This window comes from Rana temporaria, chromosome 4, assembly GCF_905171775.1.
Source record: "Rana temporaria chromosome 4, aRanTem1.1, whole genome shotgun sequence".
In the NCBI taxonomy this organism is placed as follows: domain Eukaryota; kingdom Metazoa; phylum Chordata; class Amphibia; order Anura; family Ranidae; genus Rana; species Rana temporaria.
In genome coordinates, this window is record NC_053492.1 from 21,063,544 (window position 1) to 21,091,318 (window position 27,775).

Below are 27,775 nucleotides of genomic sequence, written 5' to 3' on the forward strand. Positions count from 1 at the left end.
AAGGGAGGTAATCGGCCGATGACCTCTCACATTACTATCCACTCCCGAAAGACCAGTACCAAAAATATATGCTAAAACATCAGTGTTGTCCATAAAACAACCACTTTATTTAAAAAGTGCAGATTTAAAAACACTTTAAAGTGTGCACTATAACTGGTTTCACATGTGCTGGAACCTATTCACGTAACAGAGAAGACAACAGCTTGTGTGTACCAAGTTTATGTACAAGTAATTATCGCCGCCATCCCTTGGGGATTGAGTATGTTCTCCTACCAGTGACCGCTCTCTCGGGTACTCTCCATGACTCGTAACTCCTCCCACTTACGTCACCTACTCCTGCTCCTTACGTGTTACGCCACAAGCGTGGCTTCCTCTGTGGGATCAGGCAACCGTGCTTGTCCCTATAATTCTGTTCTAACAGGTTCACTTCTTTAATCCGATGTTGGTGTGTGGATTGTATGTTTGCTAATTTTTCTATTCTGTCCGGTCTTCTAGGAGCGCCAGAAGCAGCTTGAGAGTCTCGGCATATCACTCCAGTCCTCAGGGATTAAAGTCGGAGACAACAAGTGCTTTTTAGTCAATTTAAATGCAGACCCGGCCCTCAACGAGCTTCTGGTTTACTACCTTAAGGTGAGTTAGTAATGGAAATTGCAGAGATCTGTGAAATTTGGGGCAGTTCAGGTGCTGAGGAGATATTTTATTGTTGGCTCTAGAATGTTTTGTGTAAAATAAAATACAGACCTGAGATGTAAAAGTACACTGCAGGTAACATTAAACCTAAAGCCTTGTAGAGGGGAGTATGGGGGGGGGGGGGGCGGACATGGGCTTGGCTTACCTGCCCAGAACAGTTTTTTTTTCATCCAGTCATTTCTCTAGGCACTGGACCACCTCCTGCCTAAGATCCCCATATTTCCACCACCACCTCCAAGGCTAAAACGTGTGAGGGGGTGTTCCTGATCTACTTCTAAACTTCACAGAAAGCCATTGCCATAATGCAGATAGCAATAACCTTGCAAGATCCTCTGCTAAGCTTTAAATCCTATTGGTCCGGCCTTCATTCGAAACCAGGAGGCTCTCTACAGCCTACCTGACGGGCCCCACTTCCCCCAGTGTCTCCTTATGTCTTTAACCCTCCCCTCAGCACAGACCCCCCCTCTGTACAGACCCCCCTACCAGCCCACCCCCACTGTACATACTGCCACCTTTCCCTCACCCCTGGAACCCTTTCACCAGACTTCAGATCAGTGGCGGCAAAACATCAAGCGCAGACACTGTGGCCCATAAATCGCAGGTACTGTGGCCCATAAATCGCAGGTACTGTGGCCCATAAATCGCAGGCACTGTGGCCCATAAGTCGCAGGCACTGTGGCCCATAAGTCGCAGGCACTGTGGCCCATAAGTCGCAGGCACTGTGGCCCATAAGTCGCAGGCACTGTGGCCCATAAGTCGCAGGCAGTGTGGCCCATAAATCGCCGCCAGTGTGGCCCATAAATCGCCGCCAGTGTGGCCCATAAATCGCCGCCAGTGTGGCCCATAAATCGCCGCCAGTGTGGCCCATAAATCGCCGCCAGTGTGGCCCATAAATCGCCGCCAGTGTGGCCCATAAATCGCCGCCAGTGTGGCCCATAAATCGCCGCCAGTGTGGCCCATAAATCGCCGCCAGTGTGGCCCATAAATCGCCGCCAGTGTGGCCCATAAATCGCCGCCAGTGTGGCCCATCATTCGCCGCCAGTGTGGCCCCTCAATCGGCGCCAGTGTGGCCCCTTCCCCCCCGCCTGGCACTTACCCGTCTCGCACTGTCCTCCACGCTCCGAGTCCTCCTGTCTTCTCCCGTCCTCTGCTATGAATTGGATGCCTGATGGGCGTCCAATCACAGCGCCTGTCGCTTCAGCCAATCAGGTGACAGGGTAGCCAGGCCCGAGCATCCTGATTGGCTGAGAGGCGGGTAAGTGTTAGGGAAGCGATTTATTTGCTTCCCTAACACAACACTGTGTAAACAGCAAACGCACAGCATTGCACCCCAATTTGATAGCCTATTGAAGCCTATGGCTCTAATTGGGCGCTTCCAAAAAAAAAAAGCTGCTGTAATTCAGATGCACGATGCCCGACAAGGGGCCAGACACCTGAATAGGGGAGCGGCGACAATAGATGGATTCACGCAATGCATGAATCTATCTATTGGTGTTAGACAGGTGCAAGAGAGAGGGGGCGGTGCTCCTGCGCCTTTTATGAACGCACTGCCACAGCTTCAGCAACAGTTCAGAGTTCAGAAAAGTCCACCCCGCGGCTGTATCATGTGTTCGTATCCGAAGAGGTCCTGCAGTGCCTGTCACCAGCAACCCCAATGGACATTGCACTGTGGCTAACAGACAACCCCTACTGGGCCTTGCTAGCCTGGATAGGGCCTGGGCCTGCTACGGCATTACTGCCTGTACTCTCCTATCAGCAGCGATAATAGTTGTGCTCACTTGGCCCCACACTGTGCCCTGCAGAACTCTGCATGATTGCAGATACGTTGGTAGCACTTAAATCACCATTTAGGGTACTGAGTGGGCTTTGATTTTTAGCACTGGTGCAATATATATGAACCATGCATTGCGTTTAAAGTTCAGTTGAACTCGCACAATTTCATTCCCGCTTGTCGGTCCGGACTTCGGAGGTGATTTTAGTGACATCTGTGTGGGTTGCTGCACAGATCTATATGGAAATCGCCCCCTGAAGTCGCCAAAAGTAGTACATGAACTACTTTTGGGAGTCGATGCAGCACCGCAAATGTGGCGTCGCACAGATTCAGGCGGTGCCATTGCCAAATCGCATGCCAAATTGCTCCAATGTGAATCGGTGCTAAAGGTATAGGTAAAAGGTAAGATATTTTTATTTATTTATAAATGGCAAATCTGTTATACTTGGTTCATTCACATTTTGTTATTTTGGATTAAATTTGTTATTTTTCTCAAAATCCTGCAAACAATACCCCATAATGACAACGTTAAAGAAATGTGTTTTGAAATCTTTGCAAATGTTTTAAAAATTAAAAACAAAAGAGAATCCATTTACAAAAGTATCAGACTCCTCCCATGCACATAAGTATTTACAGACTCCTCCCATGCACATAAGTATTTACAGACTCCTCCCATGCACATAAGTATTTACAGACTCCTCCCATGCACATAAGTATTTACAGACTCCTCCCATGCACACAAGTATTTACAGACTCCTCCCATGCACACAAGTATTTACAGACTCCTCCCATGCACACAAGTATTTACAGACTCCTCCCATGCACACAAGTATTTACAGACTCCTCCCATGCACACAAGTATTTACAGACTCCTCCCATGCACACAAGTATTTACAGACTCCTCCCATGCACACAAGTATTTACAGACTCCTCCCATGCACACAAGTATTTACAGACTCCTCCCATGCACACAAGTATTTACAGACTCCTCCCATGCACAGAAGTATTTACAGACTCCTCCCATGCACAGAAGTATTTACAGACTCCTCCCATGCACAGAAGTATTTACAGACTCCTCCCATGCACAGAAGTATTTACAGACTCCTCCCATGCACAGAAGTATTTACAGACTCCTCCCATGCACAGAAGTATTTACAGACTCCTCCCATGCACAGAAGTATTTACAGACTCCTCCCATGCACAGAAGTATTTACAGACTCCTCCCATGCACAGAAGTATTTACAGACTCCTCCCATGCACAGAAGTATTTACAGACTCCTCCCATGCACAGAAGTATTTACAGACTCCTCCCATGCACAGAAGTATTTACAGACTCCTCCCATGCACAGAAGTATTTACAGACTCCTCCCATGCACAGAAGTATTTACAGACTCCTCCCATGCACAGAAGTATTTACAGACTCCTCCCATGCACAGAAGTATTTACAGACTCCTCCCATGCACAGAAGTATTTACAGACTCCTCCCATGCACAGAAGTATTTACAGACTCCTCCCATGCACAGAAGTATTTACAGACTCCTCCCATGCACAGAAGTATTTACAGACTCCTCCCATGCACAGAAGTATTTACAGACTCCTCCCATGCACAGAAGTATTCACAGCCTTTGCTCAATACTTTGTTGAAGCACCTTTGGCACCAATTACATCCTCAAGTCTTAAGCTCCATCAGTTTGGATGGGGAGCGTCTGTGCACAGCCATTTTCAGATCTCTCCAGAGATGTTCAATGGGGTTCAAGTCTGGGCTCTGGCTGGGCCTCTCAAGGACATTTACAGAGTTGTCCCGTAGCCACTCCTTTGTTCTCTTGGCTGTGTGCTTAGGGTCGTCCTGTTGGAAGATGAACCTTCACCTCAGTCTGAGGTCCAGAGCATTCTGGAGCAGGTTTTCATCAAGAATGTCTCTGTACATTGCTGTATTCACATTTCCATTGATCCTGACTAGTCTCCCAGCTCTTGCCGCTAAAAAACATCCCCACAGCATGATGATGCTGCCACCACCATGCTTCACTGTAGGGATGGTATTGGTCAGGTGATGAACTGTGCCTTGTTGCCTCCCAGACATGACACTTACCGTTCAGGACAAATGGTTAATTCTTTGTTTCATCAGATCAGAGAATGTTGTTTCTCATGGTCTGAGAGTCCTTCAGGTGCCTTTGGGCAAACGCCAGGTGGGCTGTCATGTGCCTTTTACTGAGGAGTGGCTTCTGTCTGGTCACTCTACCATACAGGTCTACATGGTGGAATGCTGCAGACATGGATGTTCTTCTGGAAGGTTCTGCTCAATCCGCAGAGAAATGCTGGAGCTCTGACCATCAGGTGTTTGGTCACCTCCATGACTAAGGTCCTTCTTCCCTGATCGATCAGTTTGGCCAGGCGGCCCGCTCTAGGAAGATTCCTGGTGGTTCCAAACTTCTTCCATTTACGGATGATGGAGGCCACTGTGCTCATTGGGACCTTCAGTGCTGCAGAATGTTTCTGTACCCTTCCCCAGATCTGTGCCTCCATACAATCCTGTCCCGGAGATCTACAGACAATTTCTTGGACTTCATGGCTTGGTTTGTGCTCTGACATGCACTGTTATCTGTGGGACCTTTATCTAGACAGGTGTGTGCCTTTCCAAATCATGTCCAACCAACTGAATTTACCTCAGGTGGACTCCAATAAAGTTGTAGAAACATCTCAAGGATGATCAGTGGAAACAGGATGTACCTGAGATACATTTTTTGGTGTCATGGGAAAGGCTGTCAATACTTGTGTATATACTGTGTCCGTTTTTTATTTTTAATAAATGTGCAAAGATTTAAAACAAACTTATTTCACATTGTCATTATGGGGTATTGTTTTGTAGAATTCTGAGGAAAATAATGAATTGAATCCATTTTGGAATAAAGCCGTAACATATCAAAACGTGGAAAAAGTGAAGCGCTGCGAATACTTTCCGGATGCACTGTACCTGCTCTGTGCACTGGTTTTGCACAGAGCAGCCCCTGATCCTCTACTCTTTGGAAAAAACATAGAAACCCTCTGACGGGACTTTAAAGAGGTAAAGACTCCAAGGAGGCTCCAATTCAAGGAGAAGTTTTGGAGTCTTTGCCTCTTTAAAGTCCCATCAGAGGGTTTCTATGCTTTTTTATGATGTATCATTAGGGATGTTGGCAATTTCTCCTATTCCCCACTAGAGCTGAACTTCCTTTTTACTCTTCTTTTTGGGTCGCCCGCCAGTGCTCCAGGCTGTGCCCCCAATAGCAAGCCTCTTGTTATGGGGGACACTCAAGCAGGCTCGCTCCCGAGCTGCACTCTGTGTGTCCATTCACACACAGTGTCCATCTCAGCCCTGCCCCTGCTCTCTCCTCATTGGCTCACTGGCTGTGGTTGACAGCAGCAGGAGCTAACGCGATAAGAGAGGGTCCCGAGAGAGCTTCTGCTCTCATGCACATCGCTGGATCGAGATGGCGCTCAGGTTAATATTAGAGGGGGGCTGCACCCAGAAGTTTTATTTTTTACCTGAATGCCTTTTGAAACCACTTTAAGGCGCGTCAAGGCATACGTTTTACCGCGTGGTATCGCAGTACAAATTATTGTAAACAAAGCCACTGTGCAGAATGTGTCAGGGGCCACTCTTGAGACCCTCTGTTTTTGCCAAGTTGACTACCACCGCTTGCCGACCACTGCATGATCATATACGTCGACAGAATGGCACAGCTGCGCAAATGGGTGTAAATATACACGTCCACTTTAATTTGCCACCGTGTGGACGCTTGTGTGCCGCCGGCGACCCTGTCCCGAGCTCCGTGACTGTGCCCGCGGGACCCACAGACTCTATGTCCGCCAGGGTCCCGCGGTCGTGTCACAGAGCTAAAGAACGGGGAGATGTCAGTGTAAACACATCTCCCCATTCTTCCTAGTGACATGTCACTGATCGTCTGTTCCCTTTCATCGGTAGCAGCGATCAGTGACGTGTCACTCGTAGAGAAAGCCCCTAACAGTTAGAATCGCTCCCTAGGACACACTTAAAGCGGAGGTTCACCCCAAAGTGAACCTCTGCTTTTCGGAACCCCCACGCTCCGGTGTCACATTTGACACTTTTCAGGGGGAAGGGAAGCGGATGCCTCCCGCAGGAGGCCGGCCCCTCCGCGTCAACACCCCCCCCCCCCCCCCCCGATTCCCTTACTGAGGATGGTGGCGGGGGAAGCCGAGAGCAGAGCTACCGCTCGGCTTCGACTTGGACAGAAGTGTTAATTTTTTAAAAGTCAGCAGCTGCTGTATTTGTAGCTGCTGGCTTTTAAAAAACAACATTTTCAGGTGAACCCCCACTTTAACCCCCTACAGGATAACCCCTTCACTGCCAGTGTCATTTTTACATAAATGAATGCATTTTTATAGCACTGATCGCTATAAAATGACAGTGGTCCCAAAAATGGGTCAAAAGTCTCTGATGTGTCCGCCATAATGTCGCAGCCACGCTAAAAATCGCTGATCGCCGCCATTACTAGTAAAAAAAAAAATATTAATAAAAATGCCATAAAACTATCCCCTATTTTGTAGACGCTATAACCTTTGCGCAAACCAATCAATAAACGCTTATTGCGATTTATCGTCCTAAACTGGAAAAATTTCGTGGGTTTTTTTTTTATATATATTTTTGGTGATATTTATTACAGCAAAAAGTTAAAAATATTGCATTTTTTTTTTTTCCAAATTGTCCCTCTATTTCTGTTTATCGCGCAAAAAACAAAAACCGCAGATGTGATCAAATACCGCCAAAATAAAGCTCTATTTGTGGGGAAAAAAAGGACGTAAATTTATTTTGGGAGCCACGTCGCACGACAGCGCAATTGTCAGTTAAAGCGACAGTGCCGAATCGCAAAAAGTGGTCTGGTCTTTGGCTGAAGTGGTTAAGAGATAACTCTATTCACAAATTTTAAAAATGTAATATCTTTATTGCTGGAGCTTTTCGCGATTTTAGCATTTCCGTATTTCATCATTTTTTTTTTTTTTTTTACAAACTGAATCTCTTTGTAGCTTTTTCTTTTTCATGTCCTTGATTTTGATTCAAGTAAAAAGGGGAAAAAAAGATCTCTGCTGAGGTCTAGGTAACAATTGCCGATTTGTCTCGTTACGCTACAACATCCCTGCCTATTCCTCAGCGTTGGCGTCTTTCACCCATGTCCAGTGGCTGCAGTGCCAGCAGAAACGCATTGAAGCTTCTTCCTGACCCGCTGAGCCTTTGTGCTGTGTCAGGGACACACAGATGAGGGTAAGACCGGGATCTTTCCTTGTGTTCAGTAATCGGAGCCTCCTGGGAAGGAGGATGTGTCCCCGTGTACAACAAGAGCTTTCTGTTTTATCAGGGAGCTAAGCGTAGAAAGGCTTTGTGTAGGACAGGGGCTTCTGGAGACATGCCAACCTACAGACTGAACATCAGGTTGTCAATGCAAAACTGGCCTGGCCTAAAATGTGCCGACAGTTAAAGCTGAACGCTGGCCTTCCCTTCAGTCTTGTACAGTTGTACATTCTCTGCTCCTGGACTGAAATGGCTAACTCCGATTTCACTGCACACTGTGAGCTTCGCCGGCCGGCGCATTTTTTTACGTTGTTTACATTGGGCTTTTTTCGGCGTGAAGTTACCCCTGCTATATGAGGTGTAGCTAATGTTAAGTATGGACGTCGTTCCCGCGCCGAGTTTTGAAAATGTTACGTCGTTTGCTTAAGTCGTTCGCGAATAGGGCTTTGCGTAAGTTACGTTCACGTCGAAACCAATGAGGCTTTGCGGCGTAATTTCGAGCATGCACACTGGGATTTTTCACGAACGACGCATGCGCCGTTCACAAAAAAACTTAAAATACGCGGGGTCATCTTAAATTTATATAAAACACGCCCACAACATCGCCATTTGAATTAGGCGGGCTTACGCCACCACACATACGTTACGCCGCCGTAACTAAGGGCGCAAGTTCTTTCTGCATACGGAACTTGCGCCCAAATTTACGGCGGCGTAACGTATCTGAGATACGTTACGCCCGCAGAAAGATGCGCTCATCTTTCTGAATCCGGGCCACTGTTTTTACTCCGCCCCTTTTACTTAATTCTCATTTCTTTCTATCTTTCGATTCCAGTCATGGTGTTTCAGTAGTGAACTGCATGCAATTGCAAATACAGCCATCCAGGAATGCTCACTCCTCCAGACCAAAATTGGCCCATCAACGCATTTTTCATATTTTCCTAGCTCCTCCTGTAAAAGGGTGCACAACCTGTGGCCCTTCATCATGCCTCTACTTTGGAAGTCATGCTTTTAACTGTCAACGGCTTGCAATGCCTCATGGGACTTGTAGTTCCGCAACCGCTGCAGGGCCACAGGTTCAGCACCCATGTCCTAAAAGGAAGCCCAACCTCTTGTGAGTGAATAACTAACTTGTATAGCGCTAACAAATGCGAACCGAATCGCCTGAAGGCTTGTGTCAAGGCTGAGCCCTACGTTTGTCTTGGGACCATATCTGCCCATATGTTGGTGATGATCGAATATCTATGTTAAAGTGGACCTGTCAGTCTTAGTGAAGTTTAGAGTAGGATGGGATGTAAGCCTGAGGCCCCTTCCACACGTTGCAGCGGAGTCCACCAGCTCAGCGGGAGATCTCTCCATTGATCTCCGCTGAGCCGCCGGATGACAGGTTCCTCTCTGCTCACTGAGCGGGGAGGGGCCTGTCGAACGCCGCTGATTCCTATGGAGAGGTCGGATGAAAACGCAAAGCATATCCGTTTTCATCAGATCTCATCCGATCCGCCAGGGCGGATGGCGAACATATCGCCATACGTCTGATTTTAGCGGATCGGATGTCAGTGGACATGGTCACCGCTGACATCCGTTGCTCCATAGACTTGCATGGAGCGCCCGTTCAGGTCCGCCGAAAAAAAATGACAGGCGGACCTGAATGGTCCACCCATGCGAAAGGGACCTAAAGAATGGAGTTAACGTGGAACTTCACCCGAAAGGGGAAGTTCTGCTTGTCTGCCTCCGTACCCCCTCCTCTGTAAGTTTAGGCACTTTTTTTTGGGGGGGGGGGACCTGGTTTTAACAGATACCCACTTTCTCTTCCAGTTAGATCCCCACATCAATCCGAGAGGAAGTTGCCCCCCTCCCCGTTTCACAGCCTTCTGGGGCACGTCACAGGTCCCAGAAAGCTGCGGGACCATTCACAAAGCGCAGTGCGGCTTGAACATGCGCAGTGGGAAGATGGCTGTGAAACTGCAAGCTTTGCATGGCTGGTGGCTGAATCCCAGCTGTCATAGACTGTTCCAGTCACTGTTGATTGAAAAAAAAAAAGTATGGTCCCTGATCATGTCCGCTAAGACATAGCGATCACATATGAGGCCAGAGGCCACATTGATAAAAAAGGCCTTCAGCTTGTAAATGCCACTTAAGCCTGAAGGTAGCAATGGTCATCTTAGTCCCAAGTTTAGAGTAAGATGGGTTGTCTGCCCAAAGGATGGAGTTATTCAGCCCCTTCCTACCCCCAATGTACCGTATTTATCACGGTATAACGCGCTCCCGCGTATACCGCGCTCCCGCGTATACCGCGCACCCCTAAAGTGGCCCCCAATCCTGTGGAAAAAAAGTTTTTTTTTTGTACTTACAGTTTTGGTGTCTTGCGCGACGGCCTCGTCGGGTCCGTTGTCCTTCTGCGGCTTCGGGTGTCCTCTTCGGCGGATCGGGTGTCCTCCCCGCTCGTTTCCCGCGCCGAGTTTGAATACTGCGCCGACATATACAGAGCGCAGTACACTCGTGTATTGTCGGCAATGCTCGGCTACCCGCGCTGACGTCCAGGACGTGAGTGCGGAAGGAGCCGAGACTGCCCGACTATACCCGAGTGTACTGCGCTCGGGATATGCCGGCGCAGTATTCAAAACTCGGCGCAGGAAAGCGGGTATCGGCGTATACCGCGCACCCACGATTTTGCCCTGATTTTCAGGGCAAAAAAGTGTGCGGTATACGCCGATAAATACGGTATGTATAATGATGTGGTGTCATGTTGGGTATATATATTAATAAAGGTCTTCCTGTCTGAGCCACCCGACACTTTGCGCGGCTGATGGCTCTGAATCCCAGCTGTCAAAGACTGTACCTGTAACTGGTACTGTGACTGAAGCCTGAAGGCGGCATTGTTCAGCTTACTTCCAAGTTTACAGTAGGATTTGTTGCTTGCTTAAATGATGGTCTTATTCAACCTCTTCCTACCCCCAATATGCTGGGGATATACAGTATACTAATAAAGTCCTTCCTTTCTGAACCACCGAGCGAGCCTGCACATCTGCAGCCATAGCAAGTGGAGGTTTTTATGGACCTTGCTTTGTGCACGGGGGCACAGTCATGTTGGAACATGAAGGGGCCATGTCCAAACTGTTCCCACAAAAGTTGGGAGCATGAAATCATCTACAATGTCTTGGTATGCTGACACCTTAAGTGTTCCCTTCACTGGAACTAAGGGGCCAAGCCCTGAAAAACTTCCCCACACCACAATCCCCCCTCCACCAAATGATTTGGACCAGTGCACAAAGCAAGGTCCATAAAGACATGGATGAGCGAGTTTGGGGTGGAGGAACTTGACTGGTCTGCACAGAGTCCTGACCTCAACCCGATAGAACACCTTTGGGGTGAATTAGAGTGCAAGCCAGGCCTTCTCTTCAACATCAGTGCCTAATCTTACAAATGTTCTTCTGGAAGAATGGTCAAACATCCCCATAGACACACTCCTAAACCTTGTGGACAGCCTTCCCAGAAGAGTTGAAGCTGTTATAGCTGCAAAGGGCGGGGCCAACTCAATATTGAACCCTATGACTAAGACTGGGATGTCATTAGGGCTGCAACTAACGATTATTTTCATAAACGATTAGTTGGCCGATTATTGTTTTGATTAATCGGATAATAGCCTTAAAAAAAAAAAAAAATATTTTTACATTTTTTTGGGCCAATTTGTTGTTGGGCAGATTACAAAACACAAATTGCCGCAAAAACACATTACATGCTTTTCTGCCGCTTCTCCATTGAAGTATATTGAACCAAAAAAAACAAAGTAGCACCGTTTTGCGTTAAAAAGTCCTTGCCCTTTCCAAATACGCAGCAGCTGAAAAAATCATGGATGTGACCGTGTCCCATAGGAAAACATGTAAATGAACTGTAGTGTGTTTCTGCAAAAAGCACCAAAAAACAGAGGTGTGAACCCCAGCCTGAGAGGTTTAGTAACATAATGGGGGTTAAAAAAAGTACAAAAAGAGCAAATAATCGCTACTGTAAGGGGTTCATTTCTTTACTGTGGGACAGTAAAAGTAATATTTACAGTAGAGATTTGCTTTTTTTGTAGGGCTGTTACTGATCAAAAATTTTCTATTCGATTAATCGTTTCTTTTCTTTAATCGATTAATCGACTAATTTCGATTAATTATAACGCACATACAGATCCAACTACTTTTAGCTGATCTCCTTGCAGGCTGATTCCCAGTGCAGCTACCAACCACTGGAAAAATGGATAGCAGGATACAAAAAACACACAAAGGCAGCGCTCGATGGAAATAGTATTAAAACTTTTATAGTCTTCAAGTAGGTAACCAAATAAATATTGCACTGGAGATAAAAATCGATGTAGCTACATAAACTGTAATACCAAACGGTACCAAAAGCAGTCATAAAAACATGTAGCCAAGTATGATACTGGTATGAAAATGTGTACAACGATGCCACTGCTGAATCCAGATGAGGAGGGGTTAACATCAGTCCGTCGGCATGTAGATGTCCCGTGAAGGGAACGATCACAACTTCCAGTGGATGGTTGTAGAATCCCAGAGTGATAGAGGGAAGTGATAGAGGAAAGTGTAACAGCCCTTGCGTGTGGCAGATAGTAAGGTCCCGTCGGCATGCAGATATAAAGGCACAGCAAAGGAGCCCTTCAGATGGACACGGCAAGCCCCGCCGGTGTCCGTGACGTTACCGGATCTCCGACGGAACTCCCTGAAGGCCCAGAAGCCGGCGGAGAGGTGAGTACCAATCAAAAGAATTTTAATCGATCAAAAAAAATTAAAGATTCATCGATTCATTAAAAGTTAATTTGCACAGCCCTATTTTTTTGTACTATAAAGGGCTAATTTGAGTTATTTTAACCCCATTATGTTACTGGCTGATTAATCGATTATGGAAATTGTAATCGATTAGTTGTTTCGGCCCTAGATGTCATTAAAGTTCATGTGTGTGTAAAGGCAGGCGTCCCAATACTTTTGGTTATATAGTGTGTGTGTGTGTGTGTGTGTGTGTGTGTGTGTGTGTGTGTGTGTGTGTGTGTGTGTATATATATATATATATAAACATTGCATGCAAATTGGGTATATAGTTGCCCAGTCTGTGCTTTTGCAATTTTGGCCTATGCATGTAGACATCTATATATGACTATAAATGACTTCAGAACCATTGGGGATTTCAGGAAGACTTTATATATATATATATATATTGTAATGCTTTTACGCATATAAGTAGTTTAATTGTGCCGCCATGCTTCATGTCTTCCCTGCAGGATCACACGCTTGTTGGGTCTGCCGACTCGCAGGACATCCAGCTGTGTGGGATGGGGATCCTCCCTGAACATTGCATTATCGACATCACCCCAGAAGGCCAAGTCATCCTGACCACAATGAAGAACACCAGGTAATCCTCCCATTGCCCAGGACTTGCCTCTTTTCTTTTTTTTTTTCCCCATTTAAACCGTTACAAGGTTAAGTCTCCAAAACAACAAGTTTTTATCTTAATCGCACAGTACAGGACACAAGGATTCTTACACTGTGGGTTATAAGTTCATATCTTCAGGTTATAGGGCAACATTATTTATTACAGGTACTTATATAGTGCTGTCAATTTATGCAGTGCTTTACACATCTCCTATCTGTATAGATCTCTCTCTCTCTCATACTGTGTAATATATATTTGTACATTGACATCAGTCCCTGCCCTCAAGGAGCTTACAATCTAAGGTCGCTAACTCATATTCATACATACAGTGCCTTGAAAAAGTATTCCTACCCCCTTGACATTTTCCACATTTTGTCATGTTGCAACCGAAAACCATAAATGTATTTTATTGGGATTTTATGTGATAGACCAACACATAGCAGCACATAATTGTGGTGGAAGGAAAATTCTAAATGGTTTTAATTTTTTTTTTTTTTTTACAAATAAATATGTGAAAAGTGTGGTGTACATTTGTATAGCGCCCCCCCCCCCGAGTCAATACTTTGTAGAACCACCTTTCACTGCAATTACTTTTTGGGGATGTCTCTACCAGCTTTGCACATCTAGAGAGGAACATTTTTGCCCATTCTTTGTAAAATATCTCAGCTCTGTCAGATTGGATGGAGAGCGTCTGTGATCAGCAATTTTCAAGTCTTGCCACAGATTCTCAATGGGATTTAGGTCTGGACTGTGACTGGGCCATTCTAACACATGAATATGCTTTGATCTAAGCCATTTCATTGTAGCTCTGGCTGTATGTTTAGGGTCGTTGTCCTACTGGAAGGTGAACCCCCCCCCCCCCCTCCCAGTCTTTCTTCTAAGATTGTCCTGTATTTGGCTCCATCCATCTTCCCATCAACTCTGACCAGCTTCCCTGTCCCTGCTGAAGAAAAGCAACCCCATAGCATGATGCTGCCACCACCATGTTTCACAGTGGGGGTGGTGTGTTCAGGGTGATGTGCAGTGTTAGTTTTCCGCCACACACAGCGTTTTGCTTTTAGGTAAAAAAAAAATGATTTTTGGTCTCATCTGACCAGAGCACCTTCTTCCACATGTTTGCTGTGCCCCCACATGGCTTCTCACAAACTGCATACAGGACTTCTTATGGATTTCTTTCATCAATGTCTTTCTTCTTGTCACTCTTCCATAAAGGGCAGATTTGTGGAGAACACAACTAATAGTTGTCCTGTGGACAGATTCTCCCACCTGAGCTGTGGATCTCTGCAGCTCCTCCAGAGTTACCATGGGCCTCTTGGCTGCTTCTCTGATGAATGCTCTCCTTGCCCGGCCGGTCAGTTTAGGTCGGGGATCCTCAAACTACGGCCCTCCAGCTGTTGCGGAACTACACGTTCCATTAGACATTGTAGAAATTTTAACATTCACAGACTTGACTAGGCATGATGGGAATTGTAATTCCTAAACAACTAGAGGGCCGTAGTTTGAAGACCCCTGGTTTAGGTGGATGGCCATGTCTTGGTAGGTTTGCAGTTGTGTCATACTCTTTCCATTATTGGATGATGGATTGAACAGAGATCTGTGAGATGTACAAAGCTTGGGATATTTTTTTTTATAACTTAACCCTGCTTTAAACTTCTCCCCAACTTTATCCCTGACCTGTCTGGTGTGTTCCTTGGCCTTCATGATGCTGTTTTGTTCACTGAGGTTCCCTAACAAACCTCCTGAGGGCTTCACAGAACAGCTGTATTTATACTGAGATTAAATGACACACAGGTGGACTCTATTCACTAATTAGGTGACTAATGGAGGCAATTGGTTCCACTAGATTTTAGTTAAAGCGGAGCTCCACCCTAATTACAACATTGCCTCTTTTACATTTGAGCGCTAAAATATGCTAAAAACCGATGTTTTCAATTTCTAAAAATGTACAGTACCTGTATAATAGAAGAGGCTTCCGGTCTCTAACGTTGCGGGTATAATACGGGCATTCCGTCACTTCCAGTTTGAAGCAGTGTACTCTGGGAGCTTCTATGCATAGCTCCCTTTCTTCAATGCGCAGCCGTAATATCAAATATCGCGGGATTTCGTATGCAGGAAGTGACGTCCTAGATAAACAAAGGAAGGAGGGCGGGCTTCACAAAAACCTCTGAGCGTACTGCGTGACATCTGAGGGGGGCGGGACGGGAACGCCAGCCGTTGTTGGGGGAACAGAGACGCTGACGCCGCTGCTCCCTGCTAAGAGTGCGCCCTGCGCGAGATCGCGCGGTGCATGCTGGGATTACAGCGTCAGCGAAAGCAGGAAGTCGCTGCTGGTGGGATTCGAATGCCCTTATTTTTTAATTAAAAAAAGTGTAATTTTTTTCCCAAAAAAGTGCGCTTGTAAGACCGCTGCGCAAATACGGCGTGACAAAGTATTGCAACGATCGCCATTTTATTCTCTAGTGTGTTAGGATAAAAAATATATATAATGTTTGGGGGTTCTAATTAGAGGGAAGAAGATGGCAGTGAAAATAGTGAAAAATGACATTAGAATTGCTGTTTAACTTGTAATGCTTAACTTGTAATACCAACGGCCACCACCAGATGGCGCCAGCTCACATCTGGTGGTAATAACTTGTAATACCAACGGCTCACCACCAGATGGCACCACCTTCCAAACCAAGTCGCCAGGACACTATTTCTAGTCGCCATGGCGACCTGGCGCCCGGGATTTGTCGATCCCTGCTGTAAGCGAAAGGAGCGGACGTTTAACCAGCGAAACGTGAATTTATTTAACCCTTCCTAAGATCCGTTTAACTACCCCCCCAAAAAAAAAATATTATTTGGCATGGGAGAACCGCTTTAAGGGGGCTGAATACAAATGCACCCCACAGTTTTCACATATTTATTTGTAAAAAATGTTGAAAAAAATTGATCATTTTCCTTCCACTTCTCAATTATGGGGGTATGAATACTTTTTCAAGGCACTGTACGGTACACATACTACGGCCAATGTAGACAGGAGCCAATGCACCTACCTGCATATCTTTTGCGGTGTGTGAGGAAACCCGCACAGGGAGAACATGCAAACTCCAGGCAGGTGGTGCCGTGGTTGGGATTCGAACCAACGACCCTAGTGCTGCTAGACGAAAGTGCTAACCTCTTCTTTTCCTATCCGCAGTTACATGGTTAACGTTTCACCAGTACAGCACTCTACATTATCAGCGGCTTAATCGGAGTAACCCGGATTTTCCACATACTTCTCTTACAGCATTGTTGAACTTGAAGTTCTTTTAGTTTCACTCCCACCTGCTGCTATTTTGCTGTTTCAGCAGTAGGTGGCGCTGTACCTCCCTTAGTTTATTTAGTTTATTTTCCTTGGCACTAGAGGGCTGTAAGGGAAAACTGGACCTAGGTGATTTTAGGAGACACTTGAGGACCCTCATAACCTGCCGGCTGCTGTCATTCTCTCTGCCATGCTGCTGCCAACAGGTGGAAAGGTTTCCCTGCACCAGGAGGTAAGTGTTGGTAAATAGGATCCCATCACTAAATCGATGCAATCTCTTCATTTAGATGAATGGAGACGCTGAGATGAGGCTTGCTCGGTGTATTCAAGCCTGTGATCTTCGTTCTGCTGGAGGTGTCGGAGCTTGTTTGTAGACTTTTCCACTTACACAGCTTTGCGCTCTTCTTTGCTTTGCTGTCAGGGAGATGTCACTTTTCCTCCTGCGCACCAGAGTGACGCTCTCCCTGCACCGTACACGGGGCGCTCATTACATAATGTGATGGTGTGTGATCTCCAGGAGTCCATACATTCTCTACATGCCTGACCATCGTTCAATAGAAGGTGTGCGGAGCTTCAACAAGCCCGTTCCTGTCCTCTCACCTGATCCTCCTAATATTACTTACACACAGCTTCTGTCCCATCACAGGGTGCAAGGCTTTGATCTATCCAAACAACACGCTGCAACACTGACACCATTGTTCTTTAAAGGGATTGTCTACTGCTTTTCTACGGAATTAAAACAAATATATATGTGTGTGTGTGTGTGTGTGTGTGTGTGTGTATAAAGTATTAAAGTATGTTTTTGTTGTCTGGGAAATTTCCAGTTCAGCTCTCACCCCCTGTACACCCAACATGGACCTGAGAAATGTTTTATCTTGTATCTGCCTGTTGAATCAGAAATATTAATAAATAATAATAATATAAATAATCAGAATGTATATAGCCGATTGAATTGATGAGCCTATTGATTTAGAAATAATAATTATTCAATATTCTAATAATAATCAGGATTTATATACCCTACTGTTTCAATGAGCCTATTGATTCAGAAAAAAAAAAAATAATATAAATAATCAGGATTTATATAACCTACTATTTCAATGAGCCTATTGCTACAGAAAAAAAATACAAATATGAATTCAATATTATAATATAAATAAGAATCCGAATCCGGATTTATATACCCTACTGTTTCAATGAGCCCATTGATTCAAAAAAAATAATAACAAAAATATATATAGTAGTAATTCAATATTCTAATAATAATCAGGATTTATATACCCTACTGTTTCAATGAGCCTATTGTTTCAGAAAAAAAAATCTAAAATTATAATTCAGTATTCTAATACTAATCAGGATTTATATACCCTAATGTTTCAATGAGCCTATTGATTCAGGAAAAAATTAAAATAATAATAATTCAATATTATAATAATATAAATAATAATCCAGGATTTATATACCCTACTGTTTCAATAAGCCTATTGATTCAGAAAAAAATATATAAATAATAATAATTCAATATAATAATATAAATATTAATCAGGATTTATATACCCTACTGTTTCAATGAGCCTATTGATTCAGAGAAAATAATACAAATAATAATATAAATATTAATCGGGATTTATTTTCCTTTTTTTTTTTTTTTTGGGGGGGTTTCAATGTTTTTATTAATTAATTATATACAAAAAAAAGGCAAATATATCATTACCGGTATATAGTAAAGTGTACGTAAAAATAACAACATATGGGATTCAAAGCAATGTACATAAAGTTAATGTGTGTTATATTCATTGCATTTAAAGGGGTTGTAAAGGTAAAACATTTCCTAAATAGCTTCCTTTACCTTAGTGCAGTCCTCCTTCACTTACCTCATCCTTCCATTTTGCTTTTAAATGTCCTTATTTCTTCTGAGAAATCCTCACTTCCCGTTCTTCTGTATGTAACTCCACACAGTAATATAAGGCTTTCTCCCTGGTGTGGAGTGTCGTGCTCGCCCCCTCCCTTGGACTACAGGAGAGTCAGGACACCCACTAACACACAGCTCCTTTCTCTATCTGCAACGTAAAGAGCGTCCTGACTCTCCTGTAGTCCAAGGGAGGGGGCGAGCACTCCACACCAGGGAGAAAGCCTTGCATTACTGTGTGTAGTTACAGACAGAAGAACAGGAAGTGAGGATTTCTCAGAAGAAATAAGGACATTTAAAAGCAAAATGGAAGGATGAGGTAAGTGAAGGACGACTGCACTAAGGTAAAGGAAGCTATTTAGGGAAAAAAATTGTACCTGTATAACCCCTTTAAGGAACCCCTAGCAACCTCTGAAAGAACCAATAGTTTCCATGGGATCCTGGTAGAGAACAGTAGACAGCAAAAATGATAAAATAATAATATAAATAGATCAGGATTTATATAACCTACTGTTTCAATCAGCCTATTGATTCAGAACAAAAAATAATAATAATAATTCAATATTATAATAATATAAATAATAATCAGGATTTATATACCTTACTGTTTCAATAAGCCTCTTCATTCAGAAAAAATATATATAAATAATAATAATTCAATATAATAATATAAATAATAATCAGGATTTATATACCCTACTGTTTCAATGAGCCCATTCAGAAAAAAAAAATAAAAATAATAATATTGAATAATAATATAAATATTAATCAGGATTTATATACCCTACTGTTTCAATGAGCCTATTGATTTGATTTTGAAATAATAATAATTCAATTTAATAATAACCAGGAATTATATACCCTACTGTTATAATGAGCCTATTGATTTAGAAATAATATTGAATAATATAAATACTAATCAGAATTTATATAGCCTACTGTTTCAATGAGCCTATTCAGAAAAAAAATAAAATAAATATATATATATATATATATATATATATATATTATAGTATTGATTTATATAGCACCAACAGTTTGCACAGAGCTTTACAAAATAAATAGCGACAGTACAGTGTTTTAGTTGCTAAAAAAAAAATAGTATATTTTTGAAGTCAGGGAAATATTTCCAATTCAGCTTTCACTCCTATTATTATTATTATTATTATTATTATTATTATTATTATTATTATTACATAGTTCTGAATTTACAGGCAGAAGATAAAACATTTATCAGGTCCATGTGAGGTGTACACCTCACATGGACCTGATAAATGTTTTATCTTCTGCCTGTAAATTCAGAACTATGTAATAATAATAATATTAATAATAATAATAGAAATTAAAATAATAATTCAAATGTATATAGCCTACTGATTTAATGAGCCTATTGATTCAGAAATAATAATTCAATATAATAATAATATAATTAATAACCAGGATTTATATAGCCTAATGATTCAATGAGCCTATTCAAAAATAATAATTATTACAGATATTTTTATAGCACCCATAGTTTTCTCAGAGCTTTGCAAAATAAAGGGACACAGTACAGTGTGTTTTCTTTCTTTTTTTTTCCTTTTTTTGAATGCAGGGAAATGCCAGTTCACCTCTCACCCCTGTACACCCCACACGGTCCAGAGATTCTTTTTTTTTTTCAGCCTAATGATATTCAGGATTTATATAACCTATTGATTCGATGAGCCTAGTAAATCAGAAATAATATAAAAACTCCAATAAGCAATTTAAAAAAAATATTATTATTCAAGGTTTTTTTTAGGACCAACAGTTTGCACAGAGCTTTATAAAATGAAATGATACAGTTCAAGTCAAGGAAATATTACCCAGTTCATCTGATTTTCTGTTATTTTTTTTCAAATTTTCTAGTTTATGGCTTTTCGAATAAAGCCAAAAACAAGTACCGTAAATTTGAAAATCTGAAATAACGAACTATAAAATTATAGGTATTGGAATTTCCTTTCAAATTTGGCTGTTATTGAACGTGAATCTGAAGTTACGAATTATCCGAAATAACGAATGCCGCATCTAAATAAATGCAACGGAACAAATTATTAATAAATAGTAATAATAAAACTTTTATTATTTATTATTAATTTTGTTCCGTTCCATTTGTTTAGATGCGGCATTCATTAATTTGGATAATTCGTAACTTCAGATAAATTCATATTCGTTGCGTTCACCAACAGCCAAATTTAAACGGAAATTCAAATGCCAATAATTTAATGGTTAAGTAGTTATAAGTTAGTTAAGAGTTTCGAATTTTCAGGATTTCCGAATTTGCAAATTTACGAATATTCAGAAAAATTCTTTAAACATTCTTTTGTTAATTCGGATAATTCGAATTAACGAATTTGTCAACATTTTGGTAAAAAAAGAATTTGGAATTAAACGAATTGCACGTGTCTAGTTGGCACTGTATGTGTATTACGTTTGGTGCGATGTAGAAAATCTGTGACACATGAAGAATACGGTAATCTTATTTTCTTTCTTGCTGCAGGACTCTGGTCAATGGGTCGGCCATCACTAACCCCACACAGCTCCAACACGGGGACCGCATACTGTGGGGGAACAATCACTTTTTCAGGTATCAGTTCAGCCTTCTGTTTTGTGTTTTGTTGGGTTCATTAAAGTGGTAGTCTTGCTGGAAAAAAACTCTTTTCTGATTCTTGGTAAAATAGGTGTATCTCTAAGGTTTCTGTTGCTGTCCTTCTCATTGGTCCCTGTGATAAGAAGTGAGGATGGTGACCCACACACCAAAAATAGCCAACTGAAGGTCCAAACTCTTCCCTGTTCTAAAAGGAGATATAAAAAAAAATTGGCCTGTCTTCATAGTCTAATGTGGCTGCTGGGATTTTTTTATCCTTTTTGTTTGTTTTTTTTCCTTTTTTTCTTAGGTAATTATGTTATTTTTCTAGGTTATTTTCACGTATTTTTTTCCTGAGATACTTTTTTTTTTCTTCCTTTTTTTTTTTTCCCTCCAATTTTTTTTTTTTTTTTTTTTCTCCATTTTCTTTTTTCTTTATTTTTTCTTTTTTCCCCTTAGGTCCCTCTGAAGCAGGAGGTTCTTCCGCTTCATCGGTTCAGTCTTGTGTTTTTCAAAGAAAAAAGGGTTTCGGTTTACATCAAATTTTACATTCACTAGCTGGAGTCCTTAACCACTACGGACCTTTAGGCAGCTAAATGCCCAGGTCAGGTTTTGCGATTCGGCACTGCGTCGCTTTAACAGACAATTACGCGGTCGTGCGACGTGGCTCCCAAACAAAATTGGCGTCCTTTTTTCCCCACAAATAGAGCTTTCTTTTGGTGGTATTTGATCACCTCTGCGGTTTTGATTTTTTGCGCTATAAACAAAAATAGAGCGACAATTTTGAAAAAAAAAAAACAATATTTTTTACTTTTTGCTATAATAAATATCCCCCAAAAACATATATAAAAAAAAAAGTTTTTCCTCAGTTTAGGCCGATACGTATTCTTCTACCTATTTTTGGTAAAAAAAAATCGCAATAAGCGTTTATCGATTGGTTTGCGCAAAATTTATAGCGTTTACAAAATAGGGGATAGTTTTTTTTTTTTTTTTTTAATTTTTTTACTACTAATGGCGGCGATCAGCGATTTATTTTTTTTCGTGACTGCGACATTATGGCGGACACTTCGGACAATTTTGACACATTTTTGGGACCATTGTCATTTTCACAGCAAAAAATGCATTTAAATTGCATTGTTTATTGTGAAAATGACAGTTGCAGTTTGGGAGTTAACCACAGGGGGCGCTGTAGGAGTTAGGGTTCACCAAGTGTGTGTTTACAACTGTAGGGGGGTGTGGCTGTAGGTCTGATGTCATCGATTGAGTCTCCCTATAAAAAGGATCACTCGATCGATGCGCCGCCACAGTGAAGCACGGGGAAGCCGTGTTTACATACGGCTCTCCCCGTTCTTCAGCTCCGGGGAGTGATCGCGAGGGGGCGGCTAGAAACGAATAGCCGCGCCCTCGTCCCGGATCGCTCCCCGCGGTTTACCGACCGCCGCATGTACCGGGGGGGGGGGGGGGGGTTTGGTTGGAACCCCGACCCGCGGAAAGGCCCATAAAAAAATTCAGCGGACCGCTTTAATGTTATCCCCCCAGGCTTAGTCTGTAGGGTTCAATGTTCAGTTGGCCCACCCTTTGCAGCTATAACAGCTTCAACTCTTCTGGGAAGGCCGTCCACAAGGTTTAGGAGTGTGTCTATGGGAATGTTTGACTATTCTTCTAGAAGCGCATTTGTGAGGTCAGGCACTGATGTTGGACAAGAAGGCCTGGCTTGCAGTCGCCACTCTAATTCATTTCAAAGGTGTTCTATCGGGTTACGGTCAGGACTCTGTGCAGGCCAGTCAAGTTCCTCCACCACAAACTCGCTCATCCAAGTCTTTATGGACCTAGCTTTGGGCACTGGTGGGCAGTCATGTTGGAACTGGAAGGGGCCATCCCCAAACTGTTCGCATGTGTGAAAGGGGCTTTTGTTGATTTTTTTTTTTTTTTTTAGTATTTGTTTTCTTCGCAATTTTTTCTTTCCTGTTGTTTTTTTTTTATTTGTTTTCTTGATAAATTTCCTATTTTTTATAGTTTTTTTTCCTTTTTTATTTCTTGGGTAATGTTTAGTTTTTCTTTAGTTATTTTTCTTTGCAGTCCAGAAGTTGATAAAAGTCTAAATTACGTAGTTGTTTGAAAACAGAAAAAAAAAATCCATGATTATAAAAAATGTAAAATGGTAAGGTTAACACAAAAGTCCCCCCAGTTCCTCTTACTCCTTCCTATACATTAGTCCTGAAGAAGGCTGTGTTGATCATAGCGATGTTTTTGGGGGACCGGCTAATCCTTTCTCTCAGTTTAGGTCCATTGCTGGTCCTTTATGGATTAAAGTGGTTGTAAACCCTATATAAATAAAAGCATAGCATACTAGCTCATTATAGTTACATAGTTACATAGTTAGTCAGGTTGAAAAAAGACACAAGTCCATCCAGTTCAACCACAAAAAATAAACAAACAAAATGAAAAACACAGTACAATCCCATACACCCAACTCCATACCCACAGTTGATCCAGAGGAAGGCAAAAAACCCCAGCGGAGCATGATCCAATTTGCTACAGCAGAGGAAAAAATTCCTTCCTGACCCCCCGAGAGGCAATCGGATTTACCCTGGATCAACTTTACCTACAAATCTTAGTACTCAGTTATATTATGTACATTTAAGAAAGTATCCAGGCCTTTCTTAAAGCAATCTACTGAGCTGGCCAGAACCACCTCTGGAGGGAGTCTGTTCCACATTTTCACAGCTCTTACTGTGAAGAAACCTTTCCGTATTTGGAGATGAAATCTCTTTTCCTCTAGACGTAAAGAGTGCCCCCTTGTCCTCAGTGATGACCGTAAAGTGAATAACTCAACACCAAGTTCACTGTATGGACCTCTTATATATTTGTACATGTCGATCATATCCCCCCTAATTCTCCTCTTCTCAAGAGTGAATAAATTCAGTTCCTCTAATCTTTCCTCATAGCTGAGCTCCTCCATGCCTCTTATCAGTTTGGTTGCCCTTCTCTGCACTTTCTCCAGTTCTCCGATATCCTTTTTGAGAACTGGTGCCCAAAACTGAACTGCATATTCCAGATGAGGTCTTACTAATGATTTGTACAGGGGGGCAAAATTATATCTCTCTCTCTGGGGTCCACACCTCTCTTAATGCAAGAAAGGACTTTCCTCGCTTTGGAAGCCGCAGCTTGGCATTGCATGCCATTATTGAGCTTATGATCTACCAAGACCCCCAGATCCTTCTCCACTACAGATCCCCCCAGTTGTACTCCCCCTAGTATGTATGATGCATGCATATTCTTATTTCCTAAGTGCATAACTTTACATTTATCAACATTAAACCTCATCTGCCACTCAGTCGCCCAATTATGACTTGCTTACCTCACATCGAAGCCACTGCAGCGGTCTTCTTACCCCCTCCGGCTGGCTACATCTCTCCCGGGGGTTACATCCGGGTATAGCAGCTCTGGCACTGTGATTGGCCAGAGCCGCGATGACGTCATTTGCATGTGCTGCCGGTAATGGCACACTCACTGAAGCCATTGACAGGGGATATCTCCTAAACCATGCAGGGTTAGGAGATATCCTGGGTAGCTACAGGTAAGCCTTAATATAGGCTTGCCTGTAGCATAAAGTGGTTTGTAAAGGCTTTACAACAACTTTATAGAAAGGCCTTGCATGGTGCAAATTTCTTTTCTGCAACCTCGGGTAGTGACATTGTTGTTAGGGGAATCCCTCCCGCTGATCCTGTGTCTTACCAGCCGATAGCGATAATCACAAGTAAAATCCAGCAGGCCGGTTGTAACCAAGTTCACTGTCGGGTCAATAAGATGTGAACTCTCTTCCACAATTGTTGGCTGCGGAGAGTATCAATATTTTTTAGAGACTCTTGGATGTGCATCTTAAAGAACACCACATACAGGGATATGGGAAATGAGTATAGACACTAAAGTTATCCTGCATTACCGGAAGTACACCTGGGTGGTCGTATTACCCGTTTCCTCTTCATACACTAACACACGTAAACTTACACAGGTTGAACTGGATGGACTATTGTCTTTATTCAACCAAGCCTACTATGAAACTATGATTGATCAATCAACTTGGTACATTCAGCCGGCCCATAAATGGTTCAAACCTCGGCTGGTTCCTGCTGAACTGTCAGATTTGAACCATCTATAGCCGGCCTAAAGAAGGGCTCTCTCATGTAGAGAATTCTAGACACCTTCAAAATAAAGACCTGGAGAATCTGATTTATGTGCTGGATAAATTCTAGTAATCGTAGCTCATCGGGCTCTTTGCCTGTGCATAGCCAGTCTTCTCTTGGTTCATCCTTCTGTTGTACATGGTGTCCTGTTCATTTCTGATCCTCTCCTATTTATCTGTGAAGGATAAGCTTACCAAAGAAGAAGAAGTCCGAGCGGGACGAGGAGGAACGGGACACCAGTATGAGGAACAGCAGCAGCTTCGAGCAGCTGGACGCAGATGGAGACAGTTCCAGTGAGGTGTCCAGCGAAGTCAACTTTAACTACGAGTACGCTCAGATGGAAGTCATGATGAAAGCACTGGGAAATAACGGTAGGTCACACGTTTTATTGGCTGTGGGCGTTGGCTTTCGCAAACCATTATATACAATTTCCTGGTATCTATAGCACAGACATACACAGTAACACTTTCCACAATGCTTAGGACCACATCTGCCATGAAACCTATAGCTTACACTCTAGCACCCCTATCACAATCTTACAGACACACTCTTAAGCGCTTTGTTGAAAGACATTTAACGTGTCGGTCAACCTGAAAGATATACACTATATTGCCAACCGCAGTGGTGGCTGGTGCTCCAAATTTTTTGGGGGGCGCAAACAAACTGGAAAAAAAAATCAGCAATTGCAGCCGCTGTGGCCATCAATTGCAGCCACTGTGCATCCCCCGCCTGCCCGGCACTTGTTTCGGTAGGGCAGAGGGTCACGGTAATGTCCTCCTCGCTGCCTTCTCCCGTCCTCTCTTAACGTCCTTTGCTATGATTGGACGCCTGATAGGCGGCGTCCAATCACAGCGCCCGTTGTTTCAGCCAATCAGGTGACAGGTAACAGACCCGAGCACCTGATTGACTGAGAAGCGGTTCAGTGTTAGAAAAGCGAATTTTCATTCGCTTTCCTAACACAACGCTGAGAGAATGTCGCCCCCTGTTCACCTTTTTGGACGCCTATTGGAGCCTACGGCTCTAATCCGGTGCTTCCAAAAAATACCCCGCCGCTGTAATTCAGGTGCCCAACGCCCAAAAAGGGGTCGGCACATGAATAGGAGGTGGCAGCGGCGGCCATAGATTCATGCAATGCGTAAATCTATGGTGAGAGAGAGGCGGCAGGAGAGAGGGGGCGGCGCCTGTGTGCCCTTTATGGACCGCCACTGGCCAAACGTATCGGGACACCCCTCCAAATCATTAAATTCAGGTGTTCTAATCACCACCTTGGCCGTAGGTGTATAAAATCAAGCACCTAGGCATGGAGACGGCTTTTACCAACATTTGTGAAAGAATAGGTCGCTCTCAGGAGCTCAGTGGATTCAAGCGTGGTACCGTGATAGGTTGCCACCTGTGCAATAAGTCTATCCCTGAAATGTTCTTGCTACTAAATATTCCGCAGTCAACTGTTATGGTATTATAACAAAGTGGAAGCAACTGGGAACAGCAGCAACTCAGCCATAAAGTTGAAGGCCACGTAAAATGACAGAGCATGGTCAGCGCAGAGTCGATGGCTACAGGCCTCCAAACTTTGTGTGGCCTTCAGATTAGCACAACAGCTTCATGGAATGGGTTTCCATGGCCGAGCAGCTGCATCCAAGCCTTGCATCACCAAGTGCAATGCAAAGCATCTTATGCAGTGGTGTAAAGCACATTGCCACTGGAGTGACCAATCACGCTCCTCTGTCTGGCAATCTGAGGCCCCGTACACACGGCCGAGGAACTCGACGTGCCAAACACATCGAGTTCCTCCGCGAGTTCAGCCCTGAAGCCGCCGAGGAGCTCGGCGGGCCGAGTTCTCCCATAGAACAACGAGGAAATAGAGAACATGTTCTCTATTTCTTTATCGTACATCACGGGACACAGAGCGGCATATTCATTACTATATGGGTTATATGGAGTACCTTCAGGTGTTGACACTGGCAATCTCAAACAGGAAATGCCCCTCCCTATATAACCCCCTCCCATAGGAGGAGTACCTCAGTTTTTACGCCAGTGTCTTAGGTGTTAGTCATGGTTTAGCTTGCCTCCGCATCCTTGGGATTAGGTGAGCTACCGGTTCTGTCCAAAAAAGCCTCAGCGCTAAAGTGGTCAGTAACCGGACCCCAAACCCTTGGGGTATAGCCCATAATGCTTTTCTTTCTAGAGAGCTGGACCCTGGGCCCAGAACTTAGAAACCTTTGGGTGCCTAATGTTTTCTGTTGCCAGGGTGCTATATGGGCCCAGGACAGTGGATCCTTCATAGGAACCCAGGGCCTGAAGGTCTAGACATCCCCACGGAGATGGGGGAAGATTGGGCCTCTTGCTTGGCAAAGTCCTGCGGCATGGAGCAGGTAAGTGAGGGGAAAACTTGCGGAACTTGGTTCTTAGCAGGTTTTTTTCTGGGGGGTCACAGGGGACATGCCTAAAGTTATGCACTGCATCTGGCAAACTAGTCACATATCATAAAGATAGGATGGCTCTATATGTATTATTCCCCATAAGATGTGACCTCCCTTGTAGTGTTGGAAAAGCATTGAGTGGGGCCTGTGTGATATAAAAATATATGTGTGTGTCAGAGAGCTG

The 27,775-nt window shown here is 43.4% G+C and overlaps 1 protein-coding gene across 1 annotated transcript in view; it reads left to right on the forward strand.

Moving 5' to 3' along the window:
• The window catches only part of KIF13B (kinesin family member 13B), a 375,782-nt gene that overhangs the window by 184,532 nt on the left and 163,475 nt on the right, over positions 1–27,775 (forward strand). Inside the window, exons 13-16 of the mRNA XM_040348102.1 lie at positions 496–630; positions 13,036–13,166; positions 20,898–20,984; positions 25,355–25,542. Coding sequence (XP_040204036.1) covers positions 496–630; positions 13,036–13,166; positions 20,898–20,984; positions 25,355–25,542 — 541 coding nt within the window. The remainder of the gene's footprint in view (positions 1–495; positions 631–13,035; positions 13,167–20,897; positions 20,985–25,354; positions 25,543–27,775) is intronic.